The sequence below is a fragment of the Protopterus annectens genome, chromosome 12.part0 (genome assembly GCF_019279795.1).
Source record: "Protopterus annectens isolate FY-2018-M chromosome 12.part0, PAN1.0, whole genome shotgun sequence".
NCBI classification, from domain to species: domain Eukaryota; kingdom Metazoa; phylum Chordata; order Ceratodontiformes; family Protopteridae; genus Protopterus; species Protopterus annectens.
In genome coordinates this window covers 97,765,667-97,792,754 of record NC_056746.1, presented here as the reverse complement: position 1 = coordinate 97,792,754, position 27,088 = coordinate 97,765,667, and the positions used below count along the sequence as shown (strand labels likewise).

The window sequence follows — 27,088 nt, the reverse complement described above, 5'->3', positions numbered from 1 at the left end:
AAACAGAGGAGTGGTATATTCTGGAGCAGTACTGAACATGGGAAGTGCTTTGAATACTTTTTTATAAAACCTAAGCAATAAGGGAGTAAGACACATTTATTTAAATGCACAGCAAACTAAGAGTTGCAATTTATGTAGAGTAGGAAAAATACAAAACTATTAGTTAAAATGAAACAGTGTGTGGTACTGCAAACTGCAGTGGTGTGAGTTTGTTGCTATACACTGAACAGCTCCACTGAATATTAGTAACAAGTTTATGAAATTCTACAAACTGATAATTACATGCAGATTTAACAAGATGTTCTGGTTTTCTTTATAAAATGGCTTAAAGAGAGAGGAAATTAAAAAAAAGAATGAATGGTAAACTTAGAAGGCATATGCAACCAGATATACACGAGATAAGGCAGACAGCGGTTTGAAACTTGACTAAACAGTATGTTCTAACTGACATTTTCCAAGGCTCCTGGAGAGATAAAACAAAGGCAATGGCATGACAATAGTGAGAAGAGAAAATTAAATTTAAAAAATAAGGATACTATGAGGTTTAAATGCAAACACTGCACTGGTGACTATGGTATGAGAAAGCTGTGAAAGTACAGATGCGTTAAGAACTTATCAAAACAGAAGATGTCTTACTCACCTCAGCTGTAGTATTCCTGACGTGTAGGTTGTGACTGCTGAAGTCCGGCCTAAGTACCAAACCTTACATTCCCCAGGGTGTACGTCTGACTTATGACCTCAGCTCGTATGCACTGGGGTATACAGATGTACATACAAGCGTTGATCCTCAGACTACCTCAAAGCCATTAGCTTGAAGGCTAGTGAGAGAAGTAACTGGTCAGCTAGGAGATGTGTAGCTTGCATTGGTAAGGAAACTCCCCTGGTACCCATATAACAAAGCAAAGGCTAGAGGAAAGAGGGGAAGAAACTAAAGACTGAAGTGAGATAGAGGGGATGGAGGTGGGATGTAATACTGCAACAGTGATCAGTATGAAATCCACTGTTATGGTAAGTTACTTACACAACCGTACTATGTCCCGAATGAAAGCACCGTTGCAGTATTCCTGACATACAGGTGATTCCCAGAAATGGAGGAAGAAGGAAGGGTGATGGACTACTGCATGGAACAGTTGTCCAGCAGTCCTGACAGGACTGACCCAGCAAAGGCTGCTCTGGGCCTGGAGAAAGCATCAATTTTGTTTGATAAAGGTGTGTACAGTAGACCAAGTGGCCACCTTTAAGACAGACTTGGAGTCTATTCCTTTATGGAAAGCCCCTGAGGAGACCACTGCCCTAGTGGACTGTAGTTTAGGGCAGGAAACAAGAAGTTATGTACTCACCATAACGTTTGATGTATGTAGTCCATCTCGCCTCACATTCTTAGCCGTGGGTTCGGAGCCAAATGTAGGCTCCGACTCGCCCAAAACTTTTCTAGCTTGAAGTCTTTCTATTGTCTGGGCTAAGATGGTATCCCATGCTGCACTGCTCTATATCCCCAGATCTAGTTTGCTGCGAACACCAGCACTCCTTCTCCATGCATAACAACACCCAAGGAAAGGAAGAACAAACCAAGAATGAAGGGAGCTCTGAAACCAGACTTAACCTCCAAATCCTCCAGGAAGGGGGAAGGAGGGGGGTAAGTAAGAATGTGAGGTGAAAAGGACTACATACATCGAACATTATGGCGAGTACATAACTTCTTGATGTTATGTAGTCCAATCTCGCCTACATTCTTACCCGTGGGACAGCGTCCCTAGCACCTAAATCCTGGGAGGCTCAGTGGAAAATACTCCTGAGCACTGTGGAACCAAAAGAGGACCTGCCCCTAGATACCACATCCATCTTGTAATGAGTAACAAAGGTGTGGGGAGATGCCCAAGTAGACGCAGCACAAATATCATCCATAGACAATCTGGCCTGATAGGCTGTAGATGTAGATACAGACCGAGCAGAGTGAGCCTTTACCGGAAACGGTAAATCTTTATCCCCTGAGGAATAAATGAAAGAAATGCAACTGGAGATCCACCTGGACAGCGTGACTTTGGAGACAGGCGACCCAATTCTGTTTTCCGAAAAGGAAACAAACAACTGATCAGATTTTCTGAGGTCTTTGGTTCTGTGCATATAAAAACGTAACTGTCTGTGTACATCCAATTAATGAAATTTAAATTCTGCCTTGTTTGAGAACTGGGGAAAAACACTGGCAACTCAATAGATTGATTAAGGTTACTGATTGACACCACTTTGGGAAGAAAGGAAGGGTTGGGTCTGAGAGAAACCCTGTCGTTATGAAAAATCAAATAAGGCTGTTTGATTGATGAGGCTTGAAGCTCTGAAGCGCGTCTGGCTGACGTGATGGCTACTAAAAAGATAGTCTTCCAAGTTACGAATTTTAAATCACAAGTGGCTGCAGGCTCAAAGGGGATGAAGTAAGAGCCTGTAGAACAAAGTTTAAATCCCAAGGCATGACAGGTTCTGATACCGGAGGACGAAGTAACAGAGTGCCCTTTAGAAAAGCCTTACAGAGTCAATGAGCCATCAGACTAGGCTTGTTAGCGACATGAAAGGTAGAAATTGCCACCAATTGGACTTTAATGGTAGCGGCCACTGAACCCTGGTTAAAGAGCTTAGACAAGAACTCCAATACAGATGAAATTGGTGCCGTGCATGGATCAATCTTTTGGGTATGAGCCCAGATTGAAAACCTCTTCCATTTGCTGTAGTAAATCTTCCTGGTGGAAGGCTTATGAGAGAAAGATAAAATATGAACCACCTCCGGTGAGAAGTGATGAAGCCTAACTAATGACCGAAGTGGAGTATAGCCAGGGTGTCAACCGGAGGGTCCGAAGAGAGGGATGGAGCTGCCCTGACATGTGTCAGTAAGTCTGGCTGTGGGTCCAGAATCCAAGGAGCATCCATGAGATAGGGATGGAGAAAGGGGAACCAAATTTGACGAGGCCAATGTGGAGCAATCAGAATCATTCTGTTTCTCAAGGCTTGCGCTTTCTGAATAACCTTTGACAGCAAGGGAACCAGAGGGAAGGCATATAGTAGACTGGAGGGCCAATCATGGACTAGAGCGTCCCTGGTTGACTCGCCCTGAGGGGGGATCAACATGAAGTAGCTGCGGCATTTGGCATTGAGGGGGTTGGCAAAAAGGTCGCAGCAAGGCTGACCCCACCTGCGGAAGATCTGTTCTGCAACTTGACAGTTCAGGGACCACATGGTAAGGCATCAGAATAGCTCTGCTTAGCCTGTCTGCGATCACACTGGACTTCCCCGGAATGTGCGTTGCCACCAGAAAACGTTGAGAAGACACTGCCCACTGCCACACTCGCATGGCCTCTCTGCAGAGGGGATAGAACTTGGTTCCTCCCTGCTTGTTCAGATACCACACTACTGACATATTTTCCGAGTGGACTGCAATAGTCCCGAGAGGAAGAAAACTCTGAAGTGCTCGCAACGCTAGCAGCACAGCTCTCATCTCCAGAACATTGATATGCAGATGCATCTCGTGCTCTTGCCACGTGCCTTGGACTGTCCTGCCTAGATAATGCCCCCCCCCCCCAATCTGGGAGGCATCTGTGGTCACCGTGGCAATAGGGGGCGTAGGAATGAAGGGCTTTCCTGCATTCAGGTTGTCGGTGCGAAGCCACCAACTGAGATCCTGTTTGCACCTGTCCTTGAGAAGAACAGGGTAAGAAAGGAGAAGACGTTGGAGAGACCACTGGGCAAAAAGAAGCCACTGAAGGAGTCTCATATGTAACCTTGCCAGAGGGATTAACATAATTGTCGCAGCCATTGTCCTCAATAATTGGAGGACCCCATCTTGCCTTTGCTCTTCTCAAGGGAAGAAGGGCATGAACTTGTAGGACTCTGATTCTTTCCTGTGGTAGAAATGCCCGCATGAGGATGGTGTCTAGTTCTGTGCCTATAAAAGTGACACGCTGTGAGGGCAACAAGGCAGATTTTTCCCAGTTCAATGTGATGCCCAGCTGTTGACATAAGTTTATGGTAGCGTCCCTGGTCTAAATCAGTAGATGCCTGGTGATGGCAGTAAGGAGCCAGTCGTCCAGATATGGAAACACCTGGAATCCCTGACGTCTCAAGTGAGCAGTCACCACTGCCATGCATTTGGTAAACACCCTGGGGGCTGTGGTGAGACCAAAGGGCAGGGATTTGGTAGTAAGCATTCTTGAGGTCGATACAGCACATCCACACTTCTTTTCCCAACAATAGGAGAATATACTGCAATGTGACCATTCAGAACTTGGACTTTTGCACATGGGTGTTCAATTGGCTGAGATCTAATATGGGTCTCAGGTCCCCTGTCCTTTTCGGCACCAAAAAGAATCTGGAGTAAGTCCCTAATCTGATCTGAGGGGACATGTTGGATGGCTCCTTTCTCTAGCAGCTTTGAAACTTCTGAAACTGCGTAATCCCTTTGACTGGGTGGAACATCCAGGATTTTCTTGATTGGAAGGGGATGACATATCCTCCGGAAATTATTCGTAGAACCCATTGGTCCTGGGTGTCTTGCCAGGCCTCCGGGTACAATGAGATTTGACCCCTCCCTGACTGGCTCCGGAAACGCACAGTTTGGCCTTCCATCAGAAGCGGTGGTAGGGAAAACCATGAAAGAAATTGCGGTCTCCCAAGTTGCGGGGGCCTCCTCTGCTCCTAGGACGGCGTCTCCCTGAATAACCACCCCCTCCTCTGCCTCTGGAGGGGGGCTCACCTTGTGCACCGGGAAAAAACCTCTGTGATTTCTTGAACCACATCTTGCCACCCCTCTGGGCCTTGGGATAAGGCCTAGAGGGAAGGGAAAAATGGACTCCTACAGCAGACAGAGTTTTTCCCTCCTGCTCGCACCTGGTGAGGGTGTCTTTCAACTTGGTTCCGAACAAAGCGGAACCATCAAAGGGGGCATCGGTGAATGAAGACTTGAAGGCCTCCGCGAAATGACAAAGGCTCATCCAGGCCTGTCTCCTAAGAGCAACTCCTGAACTTGCTGCCCTATTCACTCCATCGGCTGCATATGAGATCAGCCTCATGGAGGAGTTAATGATGGAATTGAGGGTAGACATCTGAGCATTGACCGTCTGGGCCACTGCCTCAGAAACGTTACCCGTGAGAGTATCTCCAAGCTCCTTGAGGAGATCTCTCTGGAGACGTGTAAAGTGAGATAAATAATTCAGTGACTGTAAGGTAAAGGTCGCTGAAGAAAGGGTACGCTTCCTGTACCGGTCCATGGTCCTAGACTCCTTGTTAGGAGGATGGACGGTGGAAGAAGTCTCAGCTAATTCCTTCTGAGTGGCTGCTGCCACCACCATGGCATCCACAGGGACTCCTTTGGACAGAAATTCCTTACCAGGAGGAGCAAACAAAAATTTATGGAGTCTCCTGGGGACTGGTTCCACAGAGTCAGGGTCTCCCACACCCTTCGACAGACCAAATCCAGAAGCTCGTCGAAGGCTGGAGATACCCAGGAGGCGGAGGGCTGAGCACCAAATGCCTTCAGGAAGAACGACGACTCCTCGGAGGGGGCTTTGGATGGCCAGCCAGCTCTTTGTTTCAAAATCTCTAGGATGTCAGAGAAAGAAACATCCTCAGAGAATGACTGGGGGACCCCTCCGATTCATCGAGGTCGGTGTCTGATGCGAGAGACTCGTCCTGGGAATTTATGTGCTTCCTCTTGCACGTCTTCTTTCTGGGTGGCTCCTCAGGCGAGGACTCTGAGGGGCCCTCAGAAATGTGGGGACCACTCATGGGGGTACCCTGAGGCCTTGGGTCTCTGCTGTCTAGAGATAGAAGACGATCAGAGACCTGAACCGGTGTAGTAGGGGACAGAGTGACCGACCCGCATGATGCCGCTGACGACCTGGCCAGCGCACTCCGCATGGCTTCGAAGGTGGGTCCCCCTGTGTCCGTGGAACAACCTGCCTCCGAAACCACGACAGGAGTCAGACTTCCCCGCGCCGAAGCACCAAGAGGGAGACTAAGAACCGAAAGGTGTCCCGAAGCCTCTCCCTCGGGTCCGACCAAAGAATCCTGAGTCCTGAATCCCGTGGATGGCGCCGATGGGGTCGGAGCTAATGTCGGCCCTGATAAGCCAGGAGGGGCTGTCGGAACTGACCTAGGAACATCACACAGAGCCGAGAACTCCGGCTCCGAAAGCTGAGACGCTTGGAGGAAGTATCGAAGCAGGTTGAAGGATGGGCTCCGGAGCCGACTGGGTCGGAGCCCAGAACAATTTAGCAAAAACCGGTGACTGAAGGAGTCTCTGCACCACTCTATCAACGTCCACATCTGATAAGGTCCTGGAGGATTTAGAGGATAGGGAGGGAGATCGAGACCTCCTCTCCAAAGGGGACCTGCGAGGAGGTGATGCTGGCTTAATGCTAGGCGATCGGCTCCAAATAGGTTCTAAAATGATTGGAGCCGATGCCGGTTCCATAACCACAGACACTTCCTGCAGCCCCGAGGACAATGAAACAGAGGATGTCGAAGCAGACTTTGCTATTTTCTCCGGTGACTCCGAGGAGACTGATGGAGCCAGAGATCTCTTTTTTGATTTCAAAGATTTAGTCTTGGAGCTGGAAGCAGATTCCAGACCCTCCTCGAAGGAGGGTTTCAGAAGTCCTTTCAAAATCAACTTATTCTTCCTTTCCTGAAGAACTCTCGGACTAAACACGTGACTGAAACTGCATGACTCCTGGAGATGGATTGCTCCCACACAATACACACAGACAGAATGTCCATCTGTAATGGACATTTTATAGTTACATCTAGAGCATTTCTTGAAGCCCGAGGGCTTATGCTCCTTAGAATCTTTGGACCTAGTTAGCTACCACAAAGCAGCAAAGACAACAATAACGGTAAAACAGTCACAAGGCGGGAAAACACTACCACGAACAAAAACCCCTCAAGATCTCTAACTAAAATGATCCTTTTGTACAACACAGGAGGGGAAGACTAAAACCTCTAATTTAAACGGTTTTAGACCTAAAAAGAGGTATAACACAGGGAGGCAAGGGACAGACTAGGTCCTCTAACTGAAACGGGCCTAGCCCATTGGAAACAGCTAGGGGATACCACAAAAAAAATGATCAAACACAAAACTTTTTTACCATACAAGAAAGAACACAGAACAGCTATTAAAATAGCATTTTGCTTTTAAACCAATTCTCTACAATGAAGAAAAAAGGGTACTTGGCCACAGCCAAGAGCGAGACCACGTCCGAGCTACACTAGCGGCAAACGAGATCTGGGGATATAGAGCAGTGCAGCATGGGATACCATCTTAGCCCAGCCAATAGAAAGACTTTGAGCTAGAAATGTTTTGGCCGAGTTGGAGCCGACATTCGGCTCCAAACCCACGGGTAAGAATGTAGGCGAGATTGGACTACATAGCATGTAAGGTCTTACCATGGTGTGAGTAGCCGAAGAGATGGCCTTAGAAATTCAGGCTGCAGCAGTTTGAAGACTGGCTGTCCAGGTTAAGGCTCATAAAAGGATACAAACAGCTGGTCAGTCTTTCGGAAGCATTTAGTTTTGTCTAAGTAAAATTTCGGTTGCCTGTGAATATCTAGAGAATACTAGATTCTCTCTCCTCTGTTTTGGAGATTGGGAAAAAAAGCTCAATGATGAACTGCCTGTTTGACAGACAGCTAGTTCACTACCTTAGGAATGAAGGCTGGAATAGCCCTGAGAGTCACCCTGTCTTAGACAGCTAGTTCACTACCTTAGGAAAGAAGGATGGATTAGTCCTGAGAGTCACCCTGTCTTTGGCAGACAGCTAGTTCACTACCTTAGGAATGAAGGATGGATTAGCCCTGAAAGTCACCCTGTCTTTGTTTGACAGACAGCTATTAAACTATCTTAGGAATGAAGGATGGATTAGCCCCAAGAGTCACCCTGTTTGACAGACAGCTAGTTCACTACCTTAGGAATGAAGGATGGATTAGCCCCGATAGTCACCCTGTCTTTGTTTGACAGACAGCTAATTCACTACCTTAGGAATGAAGGATGGATTAGCCCCAAGAATCACGCTGTCTTTGTTTGACAGACAGCTAGTAAACTACCTTAGGAATGAAGGATGGATTAGCCCCAAGTGTCACCCTGTCTTTGACAGACAGCTAGTTCACTACCTTAGGAAAGAAGGATGGATTAGTCCTGAGAGTCACCCTGTCTTTGGCAGACAGCTAGTACACTACCTTAGGAATGAAGGATGGATTAGCCCTGAAAGTCACCCTGTCTTTGTTTGACAGACAGCTATTAAACTACCTTAGGAATGAAGGATGGATTAGCCCCAAGAGTCACCCTGTTTGACAGGCAGCTAGTTCACTACCTTAGGAATGAAGGATGGATTAGCCCCGATAGTCACCCTGTCTTTGTTTGACAGACAGCTAATTCACTACCTTAGGAATGAAGGATGGATTAGCCCCAAGAATCACGCTGTCTTTGTTTGACAGACAGCTAGTAAACTACCTTAGGAATGAAGGATGGATTAGCCCCGAGAGTCACCCTGTCTTTGTTTGACAGACAGTTAGTTCACTACCTCAGGAATGAAGGACGGATTAGCCCTGAGAGTCACCCTGTCTTTCTTTGACAGACAGCTAGTTCACTACCTCATGAATGAAGGATGGATTAGCCCGAGAGTAAGAATGTCTTTGTTTGACAGACAGCTAGTTCACTACCTTAGGAATGAAGGATGGATTAGCCCCAAGAATCACGCTGTCTTTGTTTGACAGACAGCTAGTAAACTACCTTAGGAATAAAGGATGTATTATCCCCGAGAGTCACCCTGTCTTTGACAGACAGTTAGTTCACTACCTCAGGAATGAAGGAAGGATTAGCCCCGAGAGTCACCCTGTCTTTCTTTGACAGACAGCTAGTTCACTACCTCATGAATGAAGGATGGATTAGCCCCGAGAGTAAGCCTGTCTGTTTGACAGACAGCTAGTTCACTACCTCATGAATGAAGGATGGATTAGCCCCGAGAGTAAGCCTGTCTGTTTGACAGACAGGTAGTTCACTACCTCATGAATGAAGGATGGATTAGCCCCGAGAGTAAGCCTGTCTGTTTGACAGACAGCTAGTTCACTACCTTAAGAATGAAGGCTGGATTAGCCCTAAAAGTCATCCTGTCTTTGTTTGGCAGACAGCTAGTTCACTACCATAGGAATGAAGGATGGATTAGCCCAGAGAGTCACCCTGTCTTTGACAGCTAGTTCACTCCCTTAGGAATGAAGGATGGATTAGCCCTGAGAGTCACGCTGTCTTTGACAGACAGCTAGTTCAGTACCTTAGGAGTGAAGAATGGATTAGCCATGAGAGTCACCCTGTCTTTGTTTGACAGACAGCTAGTTCACTTCCTTTGGAATGAAGGGTGGATTAGCCCCGATAGTCACACTGTCTTTGTTTGACAGACAGCTAGTTAAGTACCTTAGGAATGAAAGATGGATTTAGCCCCGACAGTCACCCAGTCTTTGTTTGACAGCTAGTTCACTCCCTTAGGAATGAAGGATGGATTAGCTCTGAGAGTCAACCTGTCTTTGTTTGACAGACAGCTAGTTCACTACCTTAGGAATGAAGGATGGATTAGCCCCGAGAGTCACCCTGTCTTTGTTAGACAGACAGCTAGTTCACCACCTTAGGAAAGAAGGATGGATTAGCCCTGCCAGTCATGCTGTTTTTGACAGACAGCTAGTTCACTACCTTAGGAGTGAAGAATGGATTAGCCATGAGAGTTCACCCTGTCTTTGTTTGACAGATAGCTAGTTCACTACCTTTGGAATGAAGGGTGGATTAGCCCAGATAGTCACCCTGTCTTTGTTTGACAGCTAGTTCAGTACCTTAGGAATGAAGGATGGATTAGACCTGAGAGTCACCCTGTCTATGTTTGACAGACAGCTAGTTCACTACCTTAGGAATGAAGGATGGATTAGCCCCGAGATTCACCCTGCCTTTATTTGACAGACAGCTAGTTCACTAACTTAGGAATAAAGGAAGGATTAACCCCGAGAGTCCCACTGTCTTTGTTTAACAGCTAGTTCACTACCTTAGGAATGAAGGATGGATTAGCCCTGAGAGTCACCCTGTCTTTGATTGACAGACATGTAGTTCACTACCTTAGGAATAAAGGAAGGATTAACCCCAAGAGTCCCCCTGTCTTTGTTTGACAGCTAGTTCATTACCTTAGGAATGAAGGATGGATTAGCCCCGAGAGTCACCCTGTCTTTGATTGACAGACATGTAGTTCACTACCTTAGGAATGAAGGATGGATTAGCCCCGAGAGTCACCTTGTCTGATTGACAGACAGCTAGTTCACAACCTTAGGAATGAAGGATGGATTAGCCCCGAGAGTCACCCTGTCTTTGTTTAAAATGAGGAAAGGGAGGACTGGCCAAGACCGCTTGTAACTCAAACTCTCCTGGCAGAGGTGAGAGTGACGAGGATGATGGTGTTTCAAGTACAAAATTATTCAGAAGTGAAAGATGCTGGTTCAAAGGGAGGCAGTTTAAGTTTTTCTAACACAAAATTAAGATCTCAAGGGAAAGAGATGAGTTTCTTTGGTGGGTTAAGCTGCAAGACTCCCCTGAAGAAATATCTGATCTCCGGTCTAGTCATAAGTGGATGGCTAAGAGGGATGCAGGTGATGACCGCTGACAGGTAAGCTTTCATGGAAGACTAAGCCAAGCCTGACTGAAGATATTCACAGAGCTGTTGCAGTGCAGTAGGAACCAGTGACAAGAGTGGATCCTGACTATCGCTGCAGCACCACTAGGAAAAGTTTTTCCACTTAATGTAAGATTTTCTAGTAGTGGGTCTCTTAGTCTCCTGCAGAACTTGTACAACCTCTTCAGAGAAGAGGTGTCTTTTAAGAATGAAATCCATGTCATCCACAGTTTGACAGATGGAAGCTTACGGTGGAACAGGAATCCTTTTTGCAGAGTTATCAAGTCTGCCTGTAGAGGAATTCTCCTGCAATTTCCCTTTGTCACGTGAAACAGCAGGGGGAAGAAATGTTTGTCTTGGCTAAAGTGGTGTCAGGAAAAGGAGTTTGGTGCCTCCTTTTGTGCCGTGTGAAGAATTTTTGGAAGAGGAGACAGAGGAGGAAAGGACAGAGAAACTTCACTGTCTACTGGAAGTAAAGGTCATCTGTCTTATAGGCTGTGGGACAAGGGTCCCTGGTGCAGAACTGGGAGAGATGATGGTTGTTTGGTGAAGGAAACAGGTCTGTCTGAGGGGTGCCACACTGAAGAGTGATGTTATAGAAGACTTGTCTGTTCAAAGTCCACTCATAGTCGTCCTTCATTGAGCGGCTTAAGCAGTCTATTAGCATACTGTCCTGAGAATGGATGTATTTGGTAGTGAGCATGATGTGCATTTGTGTCACCAACTCATATGCCTCCTGTGCTAACCTGCACAGATGGTAAGACCTGGTGCCTCCCTGTCTATGTACCACATGACTGGGGTGTTGTCTGTATACACTTGGAATGGTTCAGGTATCAGAAGGCGGGGGAAAATCTGAAGAGCTTGCAGAAGAGCCATCATTTATTTCAGATTGTTATGTTCCTTCAAGAATGGAGATTGCTATTTCCCCTGCACTTGGTGTGATCTTGTCCATGTCCCCTACGCTTCATCCAAGGTGTCCAGGTGAACCTGTTGAAGATTAGCAGGAGGTGTGAAAGGTAATTGTGGGTGGAGGGTGACCTGTCCCTTTCACTAAAGTAGCTCCTTCTTGAGACAAGGGAGAAGGGGAATCATACTGTCCAGGGGGGTGGCAGTGCTGGGACCACTGGATTTTCCTTGTGAAGTCTGGCCAGGGGGAGCACAGGAATGGTGCCTGTCATGAACCCCTAAGTCCTTAGCATCTTCCTACTGAGCGATGGGTGGTGGAGGAGAACTTCTGGAAGTAAATGAACAGTCTGAGAACGCATGCATGTTTGTTTTCTCCAGTCTGCAGTCCAGAAACACCAGGTCCTGTGCAGGAACCATGTGTGATTTTTTTTTTCTGATGCTGAAGAAGAATTTCTGGACAGATGGCCTGGATCAGGAGGTCAGCCAGGTAGGGGAAATCTGAGGTCCCTCAATGCAACAGAAAGCCTACTGGAGCTACAGACTTTGTGAAATCTCTTGGGGCTATAGAAGGGCCAAAAATGAACAGTAAAATGAAAATGCGAGGAGCCAGAGAAAAACCCAAGGACTCTCCTGCAGGAAGGATGGATAGAGATGTGCAGGTAGGTGTCCTTCACGTCCAATGACACTAAGAAAGCCTGTGGGAGGATGAAAGATAGAAGAATCTGAAGATGGTACCTTCAGGTAAGTGTTCAGGATGGACAGGTCTAGGATGAGTCTCCACTGTTCTTACTTTCTTGGGACTAGAAAAATCCTGGAGCAAAACCATTTTCCCATGAAGTCCTTTGACACTTTTTTGATGGTACCCTGATTCATCAGGTCTTGAATAACAGGGCCAGAAGTGATATCTGGTTTTGAGGAGGTTGTGGCATCCCTCTCTGAGTGGGAGTGTTCTAAAATGAATAAGAAGTTCTTAATATACAGGAGATGTATGTTCTAACTCAAGTGAGGTACATTTTAACACACAGCTCATCTGTCTTCAAAGCTTTAGCCCTTACGTTGCTGACATGTTTGTTAAAAGTTAGTTTATTACAAAATGGTACACCTAAATCTATGCATTCTTTTACTTCTAACATAAGTGATTCCTACAATGTTACTAGGCATCTCATCACATTTCTTCCAAAATACATAATGTGGTAAAGTACGTATTATTATATAATTATATTATTAAGCTCCTCATTGGCATTCAGTTTCAGTCCAGGATTTTGGCACCAGTTATTTACTTGGGATATACCTTCCTGCATGATGGCCAAATCATTTGGGGATTCAATGACTGCTCCTAGCTTGCACTCCTCTATAAACATAGTCAGCAGAGCCCTTTGATATTGGCTTTTACTTCAGAAAAGTAGGTGCTAAACAGGAGAGATCCCAGCAAAGAACCCTGGGGGAATCCACTGGAGACTTGTCTCTCTGTGGGGGTAAGTTTCCCTACTTTGATTTCAAGAGATCTAAATATCTTTTGCAACACAAATAAAACATGTTGGAGGGATAGGTATATAACACAAAAATACCACTTCTTTGCTTTATGTAGACAGAAAGGCATTTCTAAAGTACTTCTCTTACCCTATTCAAATATAATCTGGATGAATGGATGGGTCACTGATAAGTATCACTCTTGTCCCTCATGGATAAGGACAACATGTAAATGCTTCGCTCATTTTTGTGTTATTCATACTTAAAATGCAAGAGATAAAAACTTCATAGGAATATATGGCTAGGCCTTTAAAGATCCTCATAGATTAATAATATTATCTATATTAATATTATATTATAATAATATAGATTATATCTATATTAATATTATGTCAGGATTATAGAAATAATTAATATTATCTATTGCATGAACCCAGTTATTCTCGTTAGGGGTAATATATAAATAACCATGGGATGGGTAAGGCCAATCTCTAACCAAACGGGATAGGTTAATTTGAGCATAAAAAAGGAAACTGGCTAGGTTTAAAATGTCCCACAAGAGCAGCTAGCCTAGTACTTACCTGTGAACTAAAGGACAGACCCATTTTCTTTGCCTAAGCAGAAATATCATTCAGATATTTGTTAATAATGACACAGTCATAGAACAAACTTTACAGTCATTGGCAAACGTATACACCCAGCAACTTTTATTGGTTGGAAAGGTAGTCATGGCTATATTAAAAAGAAAAGGACCAAGTACAAAGTCATGTGGAACACCTTGGCTAACTGATTTGCTTTTCTGAAACATATATTTAGGTTTCAAACCAGTTGGTTGATTCACTCATGACAAGTTTATGTAAGGTACATTTCCAAGTACGAAGCATCACCTGCTCCTAGTACATATTACTTTAACAGGATCTAAAGACAGAAATGATCAGTGCAGACATGATATCCAGTTAATAAGTCTGTATCAGTCTTTCATTTGAAATAAGACATTTACTGTGCTTCAGAAGTTGATCTTAACTTATATTCACTACATTACAGACACTACAGGGGCACTGCTATTTTAGCTTACACTACACCTACAGGGATGAAGCAGAAAGGGCCATACTGGATTTGAAAATGGGTATTAATTCAGTCACTCAAACATACAAACTTTAATATTTAAAGTTCCACTAAACAAAACCACATTGAGAAAATAGAGTTATTACTCAGGCTAATACTAAAATTTGGAATAAAATTCCCTGTAAAATAAGAAAATCTAACAACCTTACGGCATTTAACTTTAACTGGATCTTTGGATGGGTAATATGGTATATGATTTCAAGTTTTTAAAGAGTCAGTGTACTGAAACAGCGCCATGGCCTACAAAACTGGATACAAGAACTTATGAAGTAAAAAAATATCTATGTAAAATGCTGATCGTGTCACCTGAGGAAGCCCAACCTAAACTACAGATGAAGCACCCCTCCACCTCCCGCCTAACTTACTAATGGGTGCTGGCCCTAACCATGCCCTTAATTATGGCAAAATCCTTTCTATAACACTATTAAGACAAGTCATATCCTACTGTACTGCTATATTTTAAAGCTTTATGTGCGACTTATTTTATTGCATTTTTCACAGCAAAATAATCAGAGAAGTAGAGCTTGTATTTTGCGTTTGAGTGTTTATTTTGCTGTGTCTACATTATGAATTGTCAGCATTTTGAGCATCTGCATTTTTAACTGTAATCAAACACATACAGATATATTTACTAACAAAATTATAAATTACTCATACAAAGCACACTAAATTCCATACTTACAGTCAGACCATAAATACAATACCTACAATTAATTTCTTCTTCTTTAGTAGAATAAAAAACATACAAGCAAATGCACATAATTAACATAATTTTATTCACTGCACTCAGTGATGCAGTTAAGTGTTTGAAAGCAATACAGAAATCTCAGTGCATTCATTAACTATGACACTACCACATATCAATATACCTGGTTAGTAGTTGAGTTCCACGACTAACAAAAATGACCTTCAATACTGAAGCATCGTGCCCTTCAAAGGTCTGAAAATACAAAAAGCTGTTAAGTACACCAGCACAAAGCACACCATTTTCTTATTAAAACTAAATATAGGCACCCAGCTTATTTTCAACATTCAAATGACCTTAAAGAATGGACAACTTCAGATTTTAATAGTCACTCAAGAATACAGTGCATAAATTGGGATGTACCCTGCAATCAGGACTTATTACCTGTAAATACAGATGTGGCATGATACTGAAATATTACTTAGTTAACTTTCATTTAAAACACAAATACACATCACAAAACAATTCATAGTTACTTGTTTCATTTGGTACAGTACTACAAAGTATGTAAAAGAAAAAAAAAGGACAACGCTGCAAGATTATAGAGATTTTCCAAGATGGCTGCACACTGAGTAACCCTAATTCTAGTTCTCCAAGTGTGAAAACAGAAACTCAGCAGAGAAAGCCAGTGGACTTATATTTCTAGGTACATTTCAGTAATTCACTAGTATGTGCACTGCCTAGATGCCGGGAAAAAAATACAGAGGACCTGAAAGAAAATCAGCTAGAAAAGGTGAGGAAAACATACTGACTGGGAAAAGTACTGCAGCTCTTCAGCAAAAAGCAGTGCAAGCTCCAGACATGACTTCCAGTAACCCAAAGGAAAGCGTAAGACAACTTATAATACAGACCTGGTTAAAAATAAACCAAACAGTGATGGAGTATATCAACTCAAACAAAAAAAGTCTGGAAACAATGGAAGAAGCTTTAAACCGATATTCAGGTGAGGTAATACAACTGCAAAATTCAAGTGTCAAAATGAAGAAAAGGCTGGCTGAATACGTGACTGCACAAGAAGAGAGGTTTCAAAAAATAACAGAATTAGAGGACCGAGCATGTAGGGAAAACTTGAGATTTTCTGCTGTTCCAGAGAAGATGGAAGGAACAGACTGTATTCATTTTATAAAAGCACAAATAAGCAACTGGACTGGTATTCCACAAGAATTATTACCTGAAAGGGCACATCATGTGCATGCTCCAAACCTGGCCATGTGAAAGAAACTTAGACCTTTAATAGTAAAAATGCAATCTTACCAGCAGAAGGAGTTGATTCTGACAACACTGTGGCAGAAAGACAAATTACTAAAAGTGGGACAGCAGAGTGTTTGTGGAGAATGATTATTCACTGTACACCAGGCTAAACAGTAAATTTATTCTACTATTCAGGTAAAGTTGAGAAGCAGGTGTGAGATACAAACTGCTGTACTCAGCTATCATCAAAATAGTTTTCCCTGGAGGGACAAAATAATTTTTTGATGAAGTACATGCTAAGAAGGAAATACAAAAGTTTGTCTAACAAAAAGTGAACTGTAAAACAGAAGGAGATTCTCCTTCTTGTTCTTCTGATAATAAAGACAACAGAAAGACTGTGCCAATTAAACCTTTTCTGATGTTTCAACAGAAAATGCTTGAGAGCAGGAAAAAAGCACAACAGATGACTAGAAGAATTGAGTGTACATTGGAAATGAAGCAGAGACAGGATTTGGGAGATGGAGATGACCTGGAATAAAAACAGTAACTTGGAAACTGCCAAATGTGGGATTACAAAACAATAATAATATATGTGAAACATGACAGAAGGAAATCTGGAAATTTTGGACTTTGTTAAACTTGTAGGGGACTCTAAAGCATATGTGCTACTTCATGTCATTAATGTTCAGAAAAATACTTAGTAGAAGGGGAAAATGATGGAGAAAGTTTACTGCAATTAAAACAAAATGTTCGTAAGAGTACTACTTTTATAGTGCATGATTATCTTTGTATGCTACAAAGTTATTTTTTTTAAGTGTAATGGGGATACTAATGTAAACACGTGCTCCTGTTTTTTCTTTCTTTCTCCCCTCTTCTCTCTTTCTTCTTTTTTTAGTTTTAAGAAATTAAGGCACTGCAATGTGAAAAAAGACTAATGACAAAAGAAAATTAGTTTGCTTTTTCCCACTCTTGCATAGGGGAATGACTGGATTAAGGCCCTTAAGCTTAGTCCAGTAACAAGTTTTGAGAGAAATCAAGTAAATGAAAAAGAATATTGAATACTATAAGGCTTTTTTCTAACAGATACATGTATGCTTACTAGAATAGCAAGTCTGTATCTGGTCCTCATGTCTCCATGGAGACAATCTGATAAAGAGAAATAGCTAGAAGATAATGTTCTTTGAAAGCATTCAAGTGTTTTCCCAACTGGGAGAGCTATAAAGATAAGAAAAAAAAATCACTTAGCAGAAGCATAGGATGCATCATGCATCTTAGCATGGATAGCCTTTCCTTTAGGTTAATTTCAAGTCTATGAGCGTGGCTGCCAGTTTGGAACATTTGTTCCTATTAGGTGGGTAAAACTTTAGTGTTTGAAGATGTGCATAGTTTTGTGTGTTAGTATCAAGTTAATAGGCTTTAGGGGGGTACTGGGGGTTTAAAGATAGATTTGTAGTACTAAGGGGCTACTGGCAAGGGAGGAAGATTACACTAGCATGTATTTATAGTCCACCTAAACTGCTATAATTGAGCTTGTGGGGACTGGAATTTGATTTGCAGCAGAAGACATGCCTGGGGGGGGGGGGGTCCCAGAAGGGAAAATATAACAAAGGAGGGTAGACTTTTGAAGAAATTCATGAAAATATATGGCATGGAATATGTAAATTCAGTACTACGAGTCTGGAGGTAATTTACATATTATTCCCCAAGATACAAAATCCTGGCTAGGCTAGAGAGAATTTCACAGGAAGATGTGCATTTAATTGAAGGTCTTGATAACTATCGGATCATATGCCAATAATAGCTAAAATAAAAACACAGAATAATGAACTAAAAATATGACACTGGCACTTTCCCACCTGTCTGTTGAAAAGAGAGGAATTTAAGTAATGGAAATTATTCAGAAGCTATTAGATAAGATAGAAATTATTTAGCTAGGAGGCGGGTTAAAATTAAAGTGGAGTTTAAATTAGGGCAGAAATATAAAAAAGGGAGATATGGTTAAGAAGTAACAAGAATTATTTTGAGGGACTGGCAAATGTTAAAGTATTGCGGAATAGGGGGGAATTTCACAGAAAGTACAGTTTTGTACCTACCATAAATGTAGATGTTTGAGTGCTAATACAGCTGCAGTCATAACAGATGGGTTCTCCTGCCGGTCCTCGGTCGGCCGAATTCCAAAGTCTAGGTCCGGCGTCGGTTGTCGTCGCTTCTTACCTGACGTCAGTGCGACAGGGGTATAAAGGAACTAGCCAACGCCATTTTCTTCAGTTTTTCTTGCCCCAGATGTCAGGTACCCCCAAGAAGGAAGGCAATACATAAATTTGTGTAAAAAGGCAATGCAATATAATCAAAATACAGTAGTTGCAAGCAAATACACCACAAATGAATACCCCAATCAGGTTGTATGAGGATGTGTTAGCCTATAGGCCTGTCCCAAGAGGGGAAGGAGGGAGGGAAACCTGGACTGCAGCTGTATTAGCACTCGAACATCTACATTTATGGTAGGTACAAAACTGTACTATGTTCATCATGCATACAGCTGCAGTCATAACAGATGGGTAGAATCCCAAAGCTAAGCAAGGGGTTGTAGGCACTAGGTGGAACTAGGAGGAGCCAGGATGCCTTGCAAGACTGCAGTGGCAAAGCCTGCTCTAGTTTTGGAGTATAATGGTAGGTGGTAGTGCTTGGAGAAGGTATGCACAGAACTCCAAGTGGCTGCTTCCAAAATATCTTTGGTAGGAACTCCTCTGAGGAAAGCTGCAGAGGTAGCTGTGGCCCTTGTGGTGTGAGATATGATGCCTGTAGGTACAGTTTTGACATGAAAAGAATAGCAAAAGCGTATGCAGTGGGCTATCCATTTTGAGATTGTCTGTTTGGAAATTGGCTTTCCTTGAGCTCCTACAGCATAGGACACAAAGAGCTGTTCTGATTTTCTGAAAGGCTTTGTTCTGTCCAGATAGTAACGGAGTTGTCTGTGGATGTCCAAGGAATGTAGTAATCTCTCCCCTTTGTTTTGAGGATTAGGATAAAAGGTAGGTAAGTGTATGGCCTGATTCAAAGCTACCCTGGATACCACTTTAGGCATAAAGGACGGGTTGGTTCATAAGGAAACTCTGTCCTGATGGAAGATGATAAAAGGCTGCACAGCCATGAGAGCTTGTAGTTCTGAAACTCTACGAGCTGAGGTAATAGCCAGAAGGAAAGCTGTTTTCTAGGACAAATACTGCAAATCTGATGAGGCAGCTGGCTCAAAGGGAGGCAAGGACAGTTTTTCCAGAATGAAATTGAGATCCCAAGCAGGTATAGGTTGTTTCCTTGGGGGTCTTAGATTCTTAGCCCCTCTGAGGAACTGTCTTAAGAGAGGGTGAGAGAATAAGGGTGGATCAGTGTCGTATTGTGCAGAAATGGCTGAGGCATGGATTTTGATGGAGGAGAATGAAAGTCCACTGCTTAGCAGCTCAGCTAGATACTGTAGTATTTGAGGTAAATTCAGTTTTCCGGGATTCTGGCCCTTTTTCTCATTCCAGACACAAAAACGTTTCCATTTTGCGGAGTAAACTTTTCTAGTTGACGGCCTTCTGGCTTCCAAAATGACATCCTGCACCTCCTTGGAGAGTAAGGTCTGTTGTGACGCTAAGGAATCTTCCATGCGGCTAGATTGAGTGTTTTTAGCTGGCTGTGAAGAGTTTTGAAGCTGTGCTGAGTCAGGAGAAGAGGCATTAGAGGCAGGGTCCATGGTGGGGAATGCATCAGGCTCCTCAGGAGTGGGTACCAGTATTGTCTTGGCCAGTCTGGAGCAATGAGAATCATCTTTGGTCTGTCTGCTCTGGTTTTCAATAGAACTTTGGGCAGCAGAGGAAGAGGTGGGAAGGCATAAACTGTCATTGATGTCCAACTGAAAGAGAGAGCGTCCACTCTCCAGGCCTTTGGATGGAAAATCCTTGAGCAGAATTTTGTCAATTGGTGATTTTTGTGGGAGGCAGAGAGATCTATGTCTGGCCTTCCCCATGCTTGGATTATCTCTGTAAACACTTTTGGATGCAACTTCCATTCATGTGGATTTGTCATATTTCTGCTTAGAATGTCTGCCAGCGTGTTTTCCTTGCCTGGCAAGTATTGTGCTTGTAGTTCGATTTGTAAGTCCATGGTCACATTCCAAAGTGACATGGCCAGTCTGCATAGGGGGTATGAATGTGTTCCTCCCTGTTTGTTCATGTACCACATTACTGTGGTGTTGTCCGTTCTTATCAATAGTTGACCTGGTTGCAGAAGGTCCTTGAAAGCTATAATAGCATTTATTACTGCTAGCATTTCCTTTTGATTGATGTGAAGGTGCTTTTCTTTTTGGGACCATTTACCCTGAAAGCACCGATCTGTCATGTGCGCCCCCCAGGCGTAGTCCGAGGCGTCTGTTGTGATGACTTGATTTGCTTGAGGCTTGCTGAATGGAAGACCTGTGTTTGTTTGGCATGCTTGAGCCCACCACAGAAAGTCCTTTAGTAGACATGGAATTAGTGGTATTATTGTTTCCAAACTGTGGCTGTGTTGAGACCATAGGTTTTTCAGGTACCATTGAAGTTTCCTCATATGCAGCTTTGCACATGGGATTAGTAAGATGCAAGATGCCATGTATCCCAGAGCCTGCAGGATGTTCCTTGCAGTCAGCCTGGTGCAATTTGCTAGATCTCTGAAGTATTGAGTTAGTTGCCCCTGCTTCTCTGGCGTGAGGTAGGCCATCTGGGTGTTTGTGTCCAAGTTGGCACCCAGGAAAATTATCTTCCGAGAGGGTATTAGTCTTGATTTCTTTTTGTTGACTGTGTATCCCAGAGAGTTCAACAAAATTATTACATAAGCCAGATGTTTCAGAAGAATGTGCTTGCTGTCCGCTTGGATCAGGCAGTCGTCCAAATAGGGGTATATTTGTATCCCTTGAAGTCTGCAGTAGGCAATTACTGATGCCAGGCATTTTGTGAATACTCTGGGCGCAGTAGATAAGCCAAAGGGCAATGCAGAGAATTGATAATGGGTTGAACCTGCAAGAAATCTGAGGTATCTTCTGCAATTTTGTCTGATTGGGACATGCAGGTATGCCTCCTTGAGGTCCAATGTTACCAGCCAAGACTCCTTGCCCAGCATGGGAAGAAGCTGCTGCAGAGTGAGTATCTTGAATTTTGGTACGAGTAGAAATGCGTTTAGGATGGATAGGTCCAAAATAGGTCTCCAATCTTTTCCCTTCCTTGGTACCAGGAATAGCCTGGAATAAAAACCTTGACCTTGTTCGTGCATAGGTACCTCTTGAATAGCTTTCATGTTTATGAGATCTGTAATTTGCCTTTGTGCCTCTGCCCTTTGTGTGGCAGGTTTGGCATGCCTCTCATTTTTGGAAGGGTGTGAAAATGGAATCTGTAGCCTCTGTTTATAATATCCAAGATCCATTTGTCTTTTGTGACAATATGCCAATTTTTTTAAAATAATGCCAGCTTTCCTCCTAAGGGGGCTGCCACTTGAGTTTTGCTTGGCATGCAAATGAAGTCATTGGGCTTGCTTTCAAAATGATTGCGAGTTATCCTCACCACCTCTGTGTGTAGGAGCTTGCCACCGTCTGCCTCTAAACGATCCTTGGGATTATCCTCTGCCCCTCGGGCGCCTGTATCTGCCTCTTTGGGGGTCTGTCCGTGGCTGGAAAGGACCAATTTTTGGAAGGCCAATTTCTACTGAAACGTGGGGGTTGTACCTGTAGAAAATCTTTCACAGTTTGCATTGATTTAGCCTTTTCCTCCATTTTCCTTAATACCTCCTCAGCATTAGCACCAAACAATACATCCTTTCGTAGAGGGGCATCTAGTAATTTAGCTTTGGCATGATCAGGCAAGGTTTGTTCCTTGAGCCAGGCATGTCTACGCATGACTGATCCAGTAACAGCAGCTCTACATGAGGCCTCTAGAGCAACAAAACCACATTGTAAGGTATGCTTACCCACTTGTTCTGCACTATGCATCAAATCCTGCAACTCCTTCAAGTCTGGTTGTTTAGGTTGTGACATTTTACTTTTCAATTGTGATAACAAAAACTGTTGGTATTTTAGCATACGGAGCTGACAGTTTAAGGCCCTCATGGTTAAGGTAGCCGAGGTATATACCTTTTTTCCCCACCTTTCTAAGGATCTGGAATCTCTCTCGGAAGGCAATGGATTTTTAGCAGTGGAGGCCTTAATTCCCTTGGGGCCGTGTGAGATGGTTTCTGGGTCAGCAGCATGGCTTTTGTATAGAAATTGGTGTGAGTCAGGAACCCTGTAGTACCTGTCAGGCTTAACTGGGGCTGGAGGCAGAGAGTCCGGGTTAAGGCAGGCCTCCAAGTAAACATCATCTAGGATGTCCAAGACAGGAGGTATAGCCAGAGGCCTGTGCTGAGGTAGCAAGAGAAATTCCCTAAGCCTTTTCTTGGAATCTGAATAATCTTGGCCTTCCCAGTGGAAGTGTTCCCTTAAGGTATGCAAAGTTTCCCCACATGAGTAATCCTCTGGGGGGGATACAGAAGGAATGGACTCCTCCACATCTGAGTCTTCAAAAGGGGAGTAAGAATGTTCCTGATCATTACAGTGCTCTGAAATAATGGAGCCCTGATCAGAGGAGGGGGATTCTTCCTCCACTCTGGGCCTTTTGTCTGGTGGGGGCTGAGAACCCCTGATAAGAGTAATTAAATCATCAGCCATTTTAAGCATCTGTTTTTTAGGCATGGGGCCTGGAGATGGGCCCTGTGTAGCTTGTCTCTTAGAGTGCATGGCTGCTTTAGACTTAGTAAAAGCCTTGATGGAAAAAGAAGAGGAAGGTCTGAAGACACCTTGAGTGGAGGTAGACCTGTCCACATTTTGAGGTTCAACGCCAGGAGTGGCTTCGGTATCTGTAGTCGGGGTGTGGGCCGAGGAGCCTGCGACCTCGGGCACAGGAGACACCGCCAAAGAAGTGTTGTCGGTAGTCAGGGGCTGCGTAGGCGCCTCACTGAGAACCGGACCACGTGCAGTCGGCTTTGGCGTGGTGTTGGTAGAGACTGCGAACCTCGTGTGTCGGTCCTTATCTTTGCGTTTTTTAGACAGAATTGGAGTCGGAGTATTCGACGACATAATGTAGTTAAATGTTTTTCCAAAATAATGCTGGGTGAACTCCGCCCAACGCTTAATGGTGCGTTTGTTGAATGTAGCACAAAAGAGACAGACCGAGACGTCGTGGTCTGGGCCTAAACAAGGTATACAGAGGGAATGGAAATCCTTATGCGGTATTTGCTTCCCACATGAAATACAATTATTAACTTTGTCTGACATCGGTCTGAGGCAAGAAAAGTTTCTCCAACGGGGTACTTAGCTTTCAAGAAGACTTCGGTTTCAAAATTTTCGTAATTTCAGGAGCTGGCTGACCGGCACTTGCAAACTGCTTCTGCTTCGGGCACCGCACGGCAAGAAAGACTGGAGAAAATGGCGTCGGCTGGTTCCTTTATACCCGTCGCACTGACGTCAGGGAAGAAGCGACGACAACCGACGCCGGACCTAGACTTTGGAATTCAGCCGACCGAGGACCCGCCTGACGGCAGGAGAACCCATCTGTTATGACTGCAGCTGTATGCATGATGAACATCAAGAAGAGGAGCAACTGCAGCATGTTATTACCTCGATAATATGCATGAACTTTGAAAGACTGCTGTTAAGCAACTATTTTTTGATAACTCTACAACACAGAAATGTTTAGCACAACAACTCAAGCAACAGAAAGTAGAAAGTGCTATCGCCAAGCTTAGGGAGCCTAAGATCTTGTAGGGGCTTTATAAATATTTCAGAAATCCTATGAAAGTCTATCAAAGCAGAGAAATATGAAAACCAAGAAAATGTACAATTGGAAATGTTTATGGAAGAACTGAATATACCAAGGTGAGAGGTAGATGAGGCTCAATTACTAACAGTTAGGATAGGAGGAGATGACATAAAAATTGTGATGTACAACCAATCCACATGAAAGGCCGCAGGAATAGATGGGTATTCTTGTCTTGTGGAAGTTTGGAAGCTAGGAGAGGGGAAACTGATAAAGAACTGGAAGGTTTTGTTTAACAGTATTGTAAGAGGAGGAGGAGAAGTACTAAAATTCTGGAAAAAAGCTGTGGTAGCTGCAATGCTTAAACAGGGTAAAGATCCATCAGATCCAAATTCATACAGGCCCACTTCAATACTAAACTATGATTATAAAGTGTTTACATCTATAATGGCTATCATGATGCCAAAAACTGACAGATATGGATCAATTTGGTTTTGTGGAGGGGAGGTAAACATTTGACATTAACAGAACACTGATGATCCAGAGGGAAGTAGAATGTAAGAAAATACTGCTGTTATTGGTGGGTCTTGAAGCAGAGAATGCATTTGGCAGAGTAAGCTGGGACTTTAGGAGTAGGGCAATGGAAGCATTTGAATTCCCTAATAAAACTATTAGGTTGATTAGGAGGATATATGACTGATAAGAGACAAACATTAAAGTGGGTGGGTTCCTCTCGCATAATTTCTGCTTCAGCAGATGAACCAGGCAAGGCTATCCTCTTTCCCCTTTGTTATTTGCATTATATTTAGAACCACTACTAAAGAAAAGAAGGGACTCAAATTCAAGGATATAATTGGTATGGTAGTCAAGAAAAGCTGGCTCAATTTGCAGATGATATTATTTTATACCTGATAATACCAGAAAAGGACATTACAGGGTTGTGGAACATTTTGAGACAGTTTCAGATCTTTTTGGGATACAAAATTATTGAAGATAAAACAAAGGCAACAGAGGTAAATGATGTATCTACACACAAACTGGTTCAGCAATATCCATATTTATGGGGACATGATAAAATGAAGTACTTATGAGTATGGATTAAAAATGATTCCAGTGTGGCAGCTAAGGATATGTGGGAAGAGACTAAACAAAAGATAATACAAAAACTGAGAAATTGGAACCTCTGTTATATGGGTATGGATAGCAAGATATAAGCAGTTAAAATGTTTTTAGTGCATTTAGTTTTATATACAGGTCAGGCATATTTATATCAACCAGAGGAGAAGTTGTGGATAGCAATTAATAAAGAGCTGAAGGACTTTATCTGGGAGGGAAGATAGCAAGATTCAAGGGGGATAAGCTGATTCTTCAAGTAGAACAGGGCGGATTGGTATTGCCCAATTTGAAGTGGTATTTCAGAGCTACACAGTTGAGGCCCCTATACATCTCACAAGCAGAAAACTATAATTCAAAGAGGAAACAGATGATGTTGAAACAGGGGGAAGCTCAAGAAACAAGGACAGACTGGGATTTTGGATGCAGGCCTTTAAGGAGATTAATAGTAATTATACAGAATATTATATTCATAAAGCAGCAGAAAGTACTCTAAGAACTAAGCAGACATGGGCAGGGAGAAACGAGATTCTGCTGATAGGGATGGCATTTAATTAGGGATACAGATAACAGGCAAGAGGGGGCTAGAATTTACTGGGAAAAAAAACTGGCAAAGGAACCAAGGTACTGGAACCAAATAACTAGAGAGGGAACGGTAATGGACTGGGAAGAGGCCAAGAACTTATTTGGACTGCAGGTTACAGACCGTCTTCCCTATCAAGGATTGATATCAGAGTATGGGCAACGAGAAAGAAATAGGGAGGAGTCCTGAATGAAAGACCAGCACTGGTAGAGTTATTAGGAGAATCTAGAACACAAGGTGCTGTTAAAAAGGAATAATTTGTGCAACACATAAAATATTGCATGATAACTGTAAGAATCAATCGGATGACGTTAGAAAGGATTTGGAAGAGAGAGATTGGATAACAATTCACAAAGAAATAATGGGGTATATATGTTTGTCTCTCAAATATGCAACAGATTCTTGAAGATTTAGGATTTTTGTTAGGAAATGTTTACATAGATATTTTTATACCCAGCGTAGACTCCAAATAATTTTTCCTCAGGTAGACATGTTGGAGGTGTCATGGGGAAGAAAGAGGTAACTGGGAACATATTTTCTGGGAGTGTAATGAGTTGGCAGACTTTAAAGATTCCCTACAGACTGCTCTATCAGGGATACTGGGTGAGCAAATTGGTGTAACTAGGGAAATGATTCTGAGCTGTGATACAGAATCACAATTGCCTAGACATAGCAAGACCTTACACTGGGTCTAATTATGTTTGCTGCTGCTGCAAAAAAGTAGTAGTGAATACAGTAACAGATAAAACGACTAGAATTGGGATCTTTAGAAAAGGACAGGGGAAAATTACACAGGTAAATGGGAACTGTGGGAACAATACATAAAGGGGAGGAATGAGGTTTAAAAGGAGGCAGGATATGAATGAGTCAAGTAATGTTTGACGATGATTGGGTAGATTATAAGTGATGCATAATGTCTGCAACTAAGATTATGTCAGTATGTTTTCATTTATATAAATGTATGATTGCCTACGTCATAAGTGATAATTTAATAAAGAAATTTTTTGCTCATAAATTGCAGCAAGATTACATTTTGAGCTTCTAAGAACAACACAAATGTGACAGACATGGAAGTAATTACTGCATTAGTTAATCTTTGAGAGACTTGCTTGCAGTGGAGGACAACTATGTACTCCTTTTCTGAGAGCCCTGTCATGACTTGTTTTCTACAGTTTTCCAGCTCCTCTACACCCACACCTTGATGTAATTGTGCAAAACTAGAAGGGATATTCAGCTGCAAGCTCCCAAATTCTGACCCTGTAAGACATGAAGAGGTCCACATGCAAGAACCAATAATTACTGCCGGATTCACAATTATATGGTTCAAATAATTACATAGAGTTTTCTGCCATACACAGGCAGAACAGCTGCTTAAATCCTAGGGAATGGAGTTGAAGAATCTAGTGCAGACAGTAGTCTGCTGACAGGAGTACACAAAAATCTGACCTATTTTGCTTTGATGAACTCTCTGCATT

General features: G+C 43.1%; 1 protein-coding gene across 1 annotated transcript in view; it reads right to left on the bottom strand.

Moving 5' to 3' along the window:
- TBL3 (transducin beta like 3) overlaps positions 1 to 27,088 on the bottom strand; it is an 825,158-nt gene that overhangs the window by 184,879 nt on the left and 613,191 nt on the right. Inside the window, exon 16 of the mRNA XM_044089118.1 lies at positions 15,052 to 15,122. Within this exon, the coding sequence (XP_043945053.1) occupies positions 15,052 to 15,122 (71 nt within the window). The remainder of the gene's footprint in view (positions 1 to 15,051; positions 15,123 to 27,088) is intronic.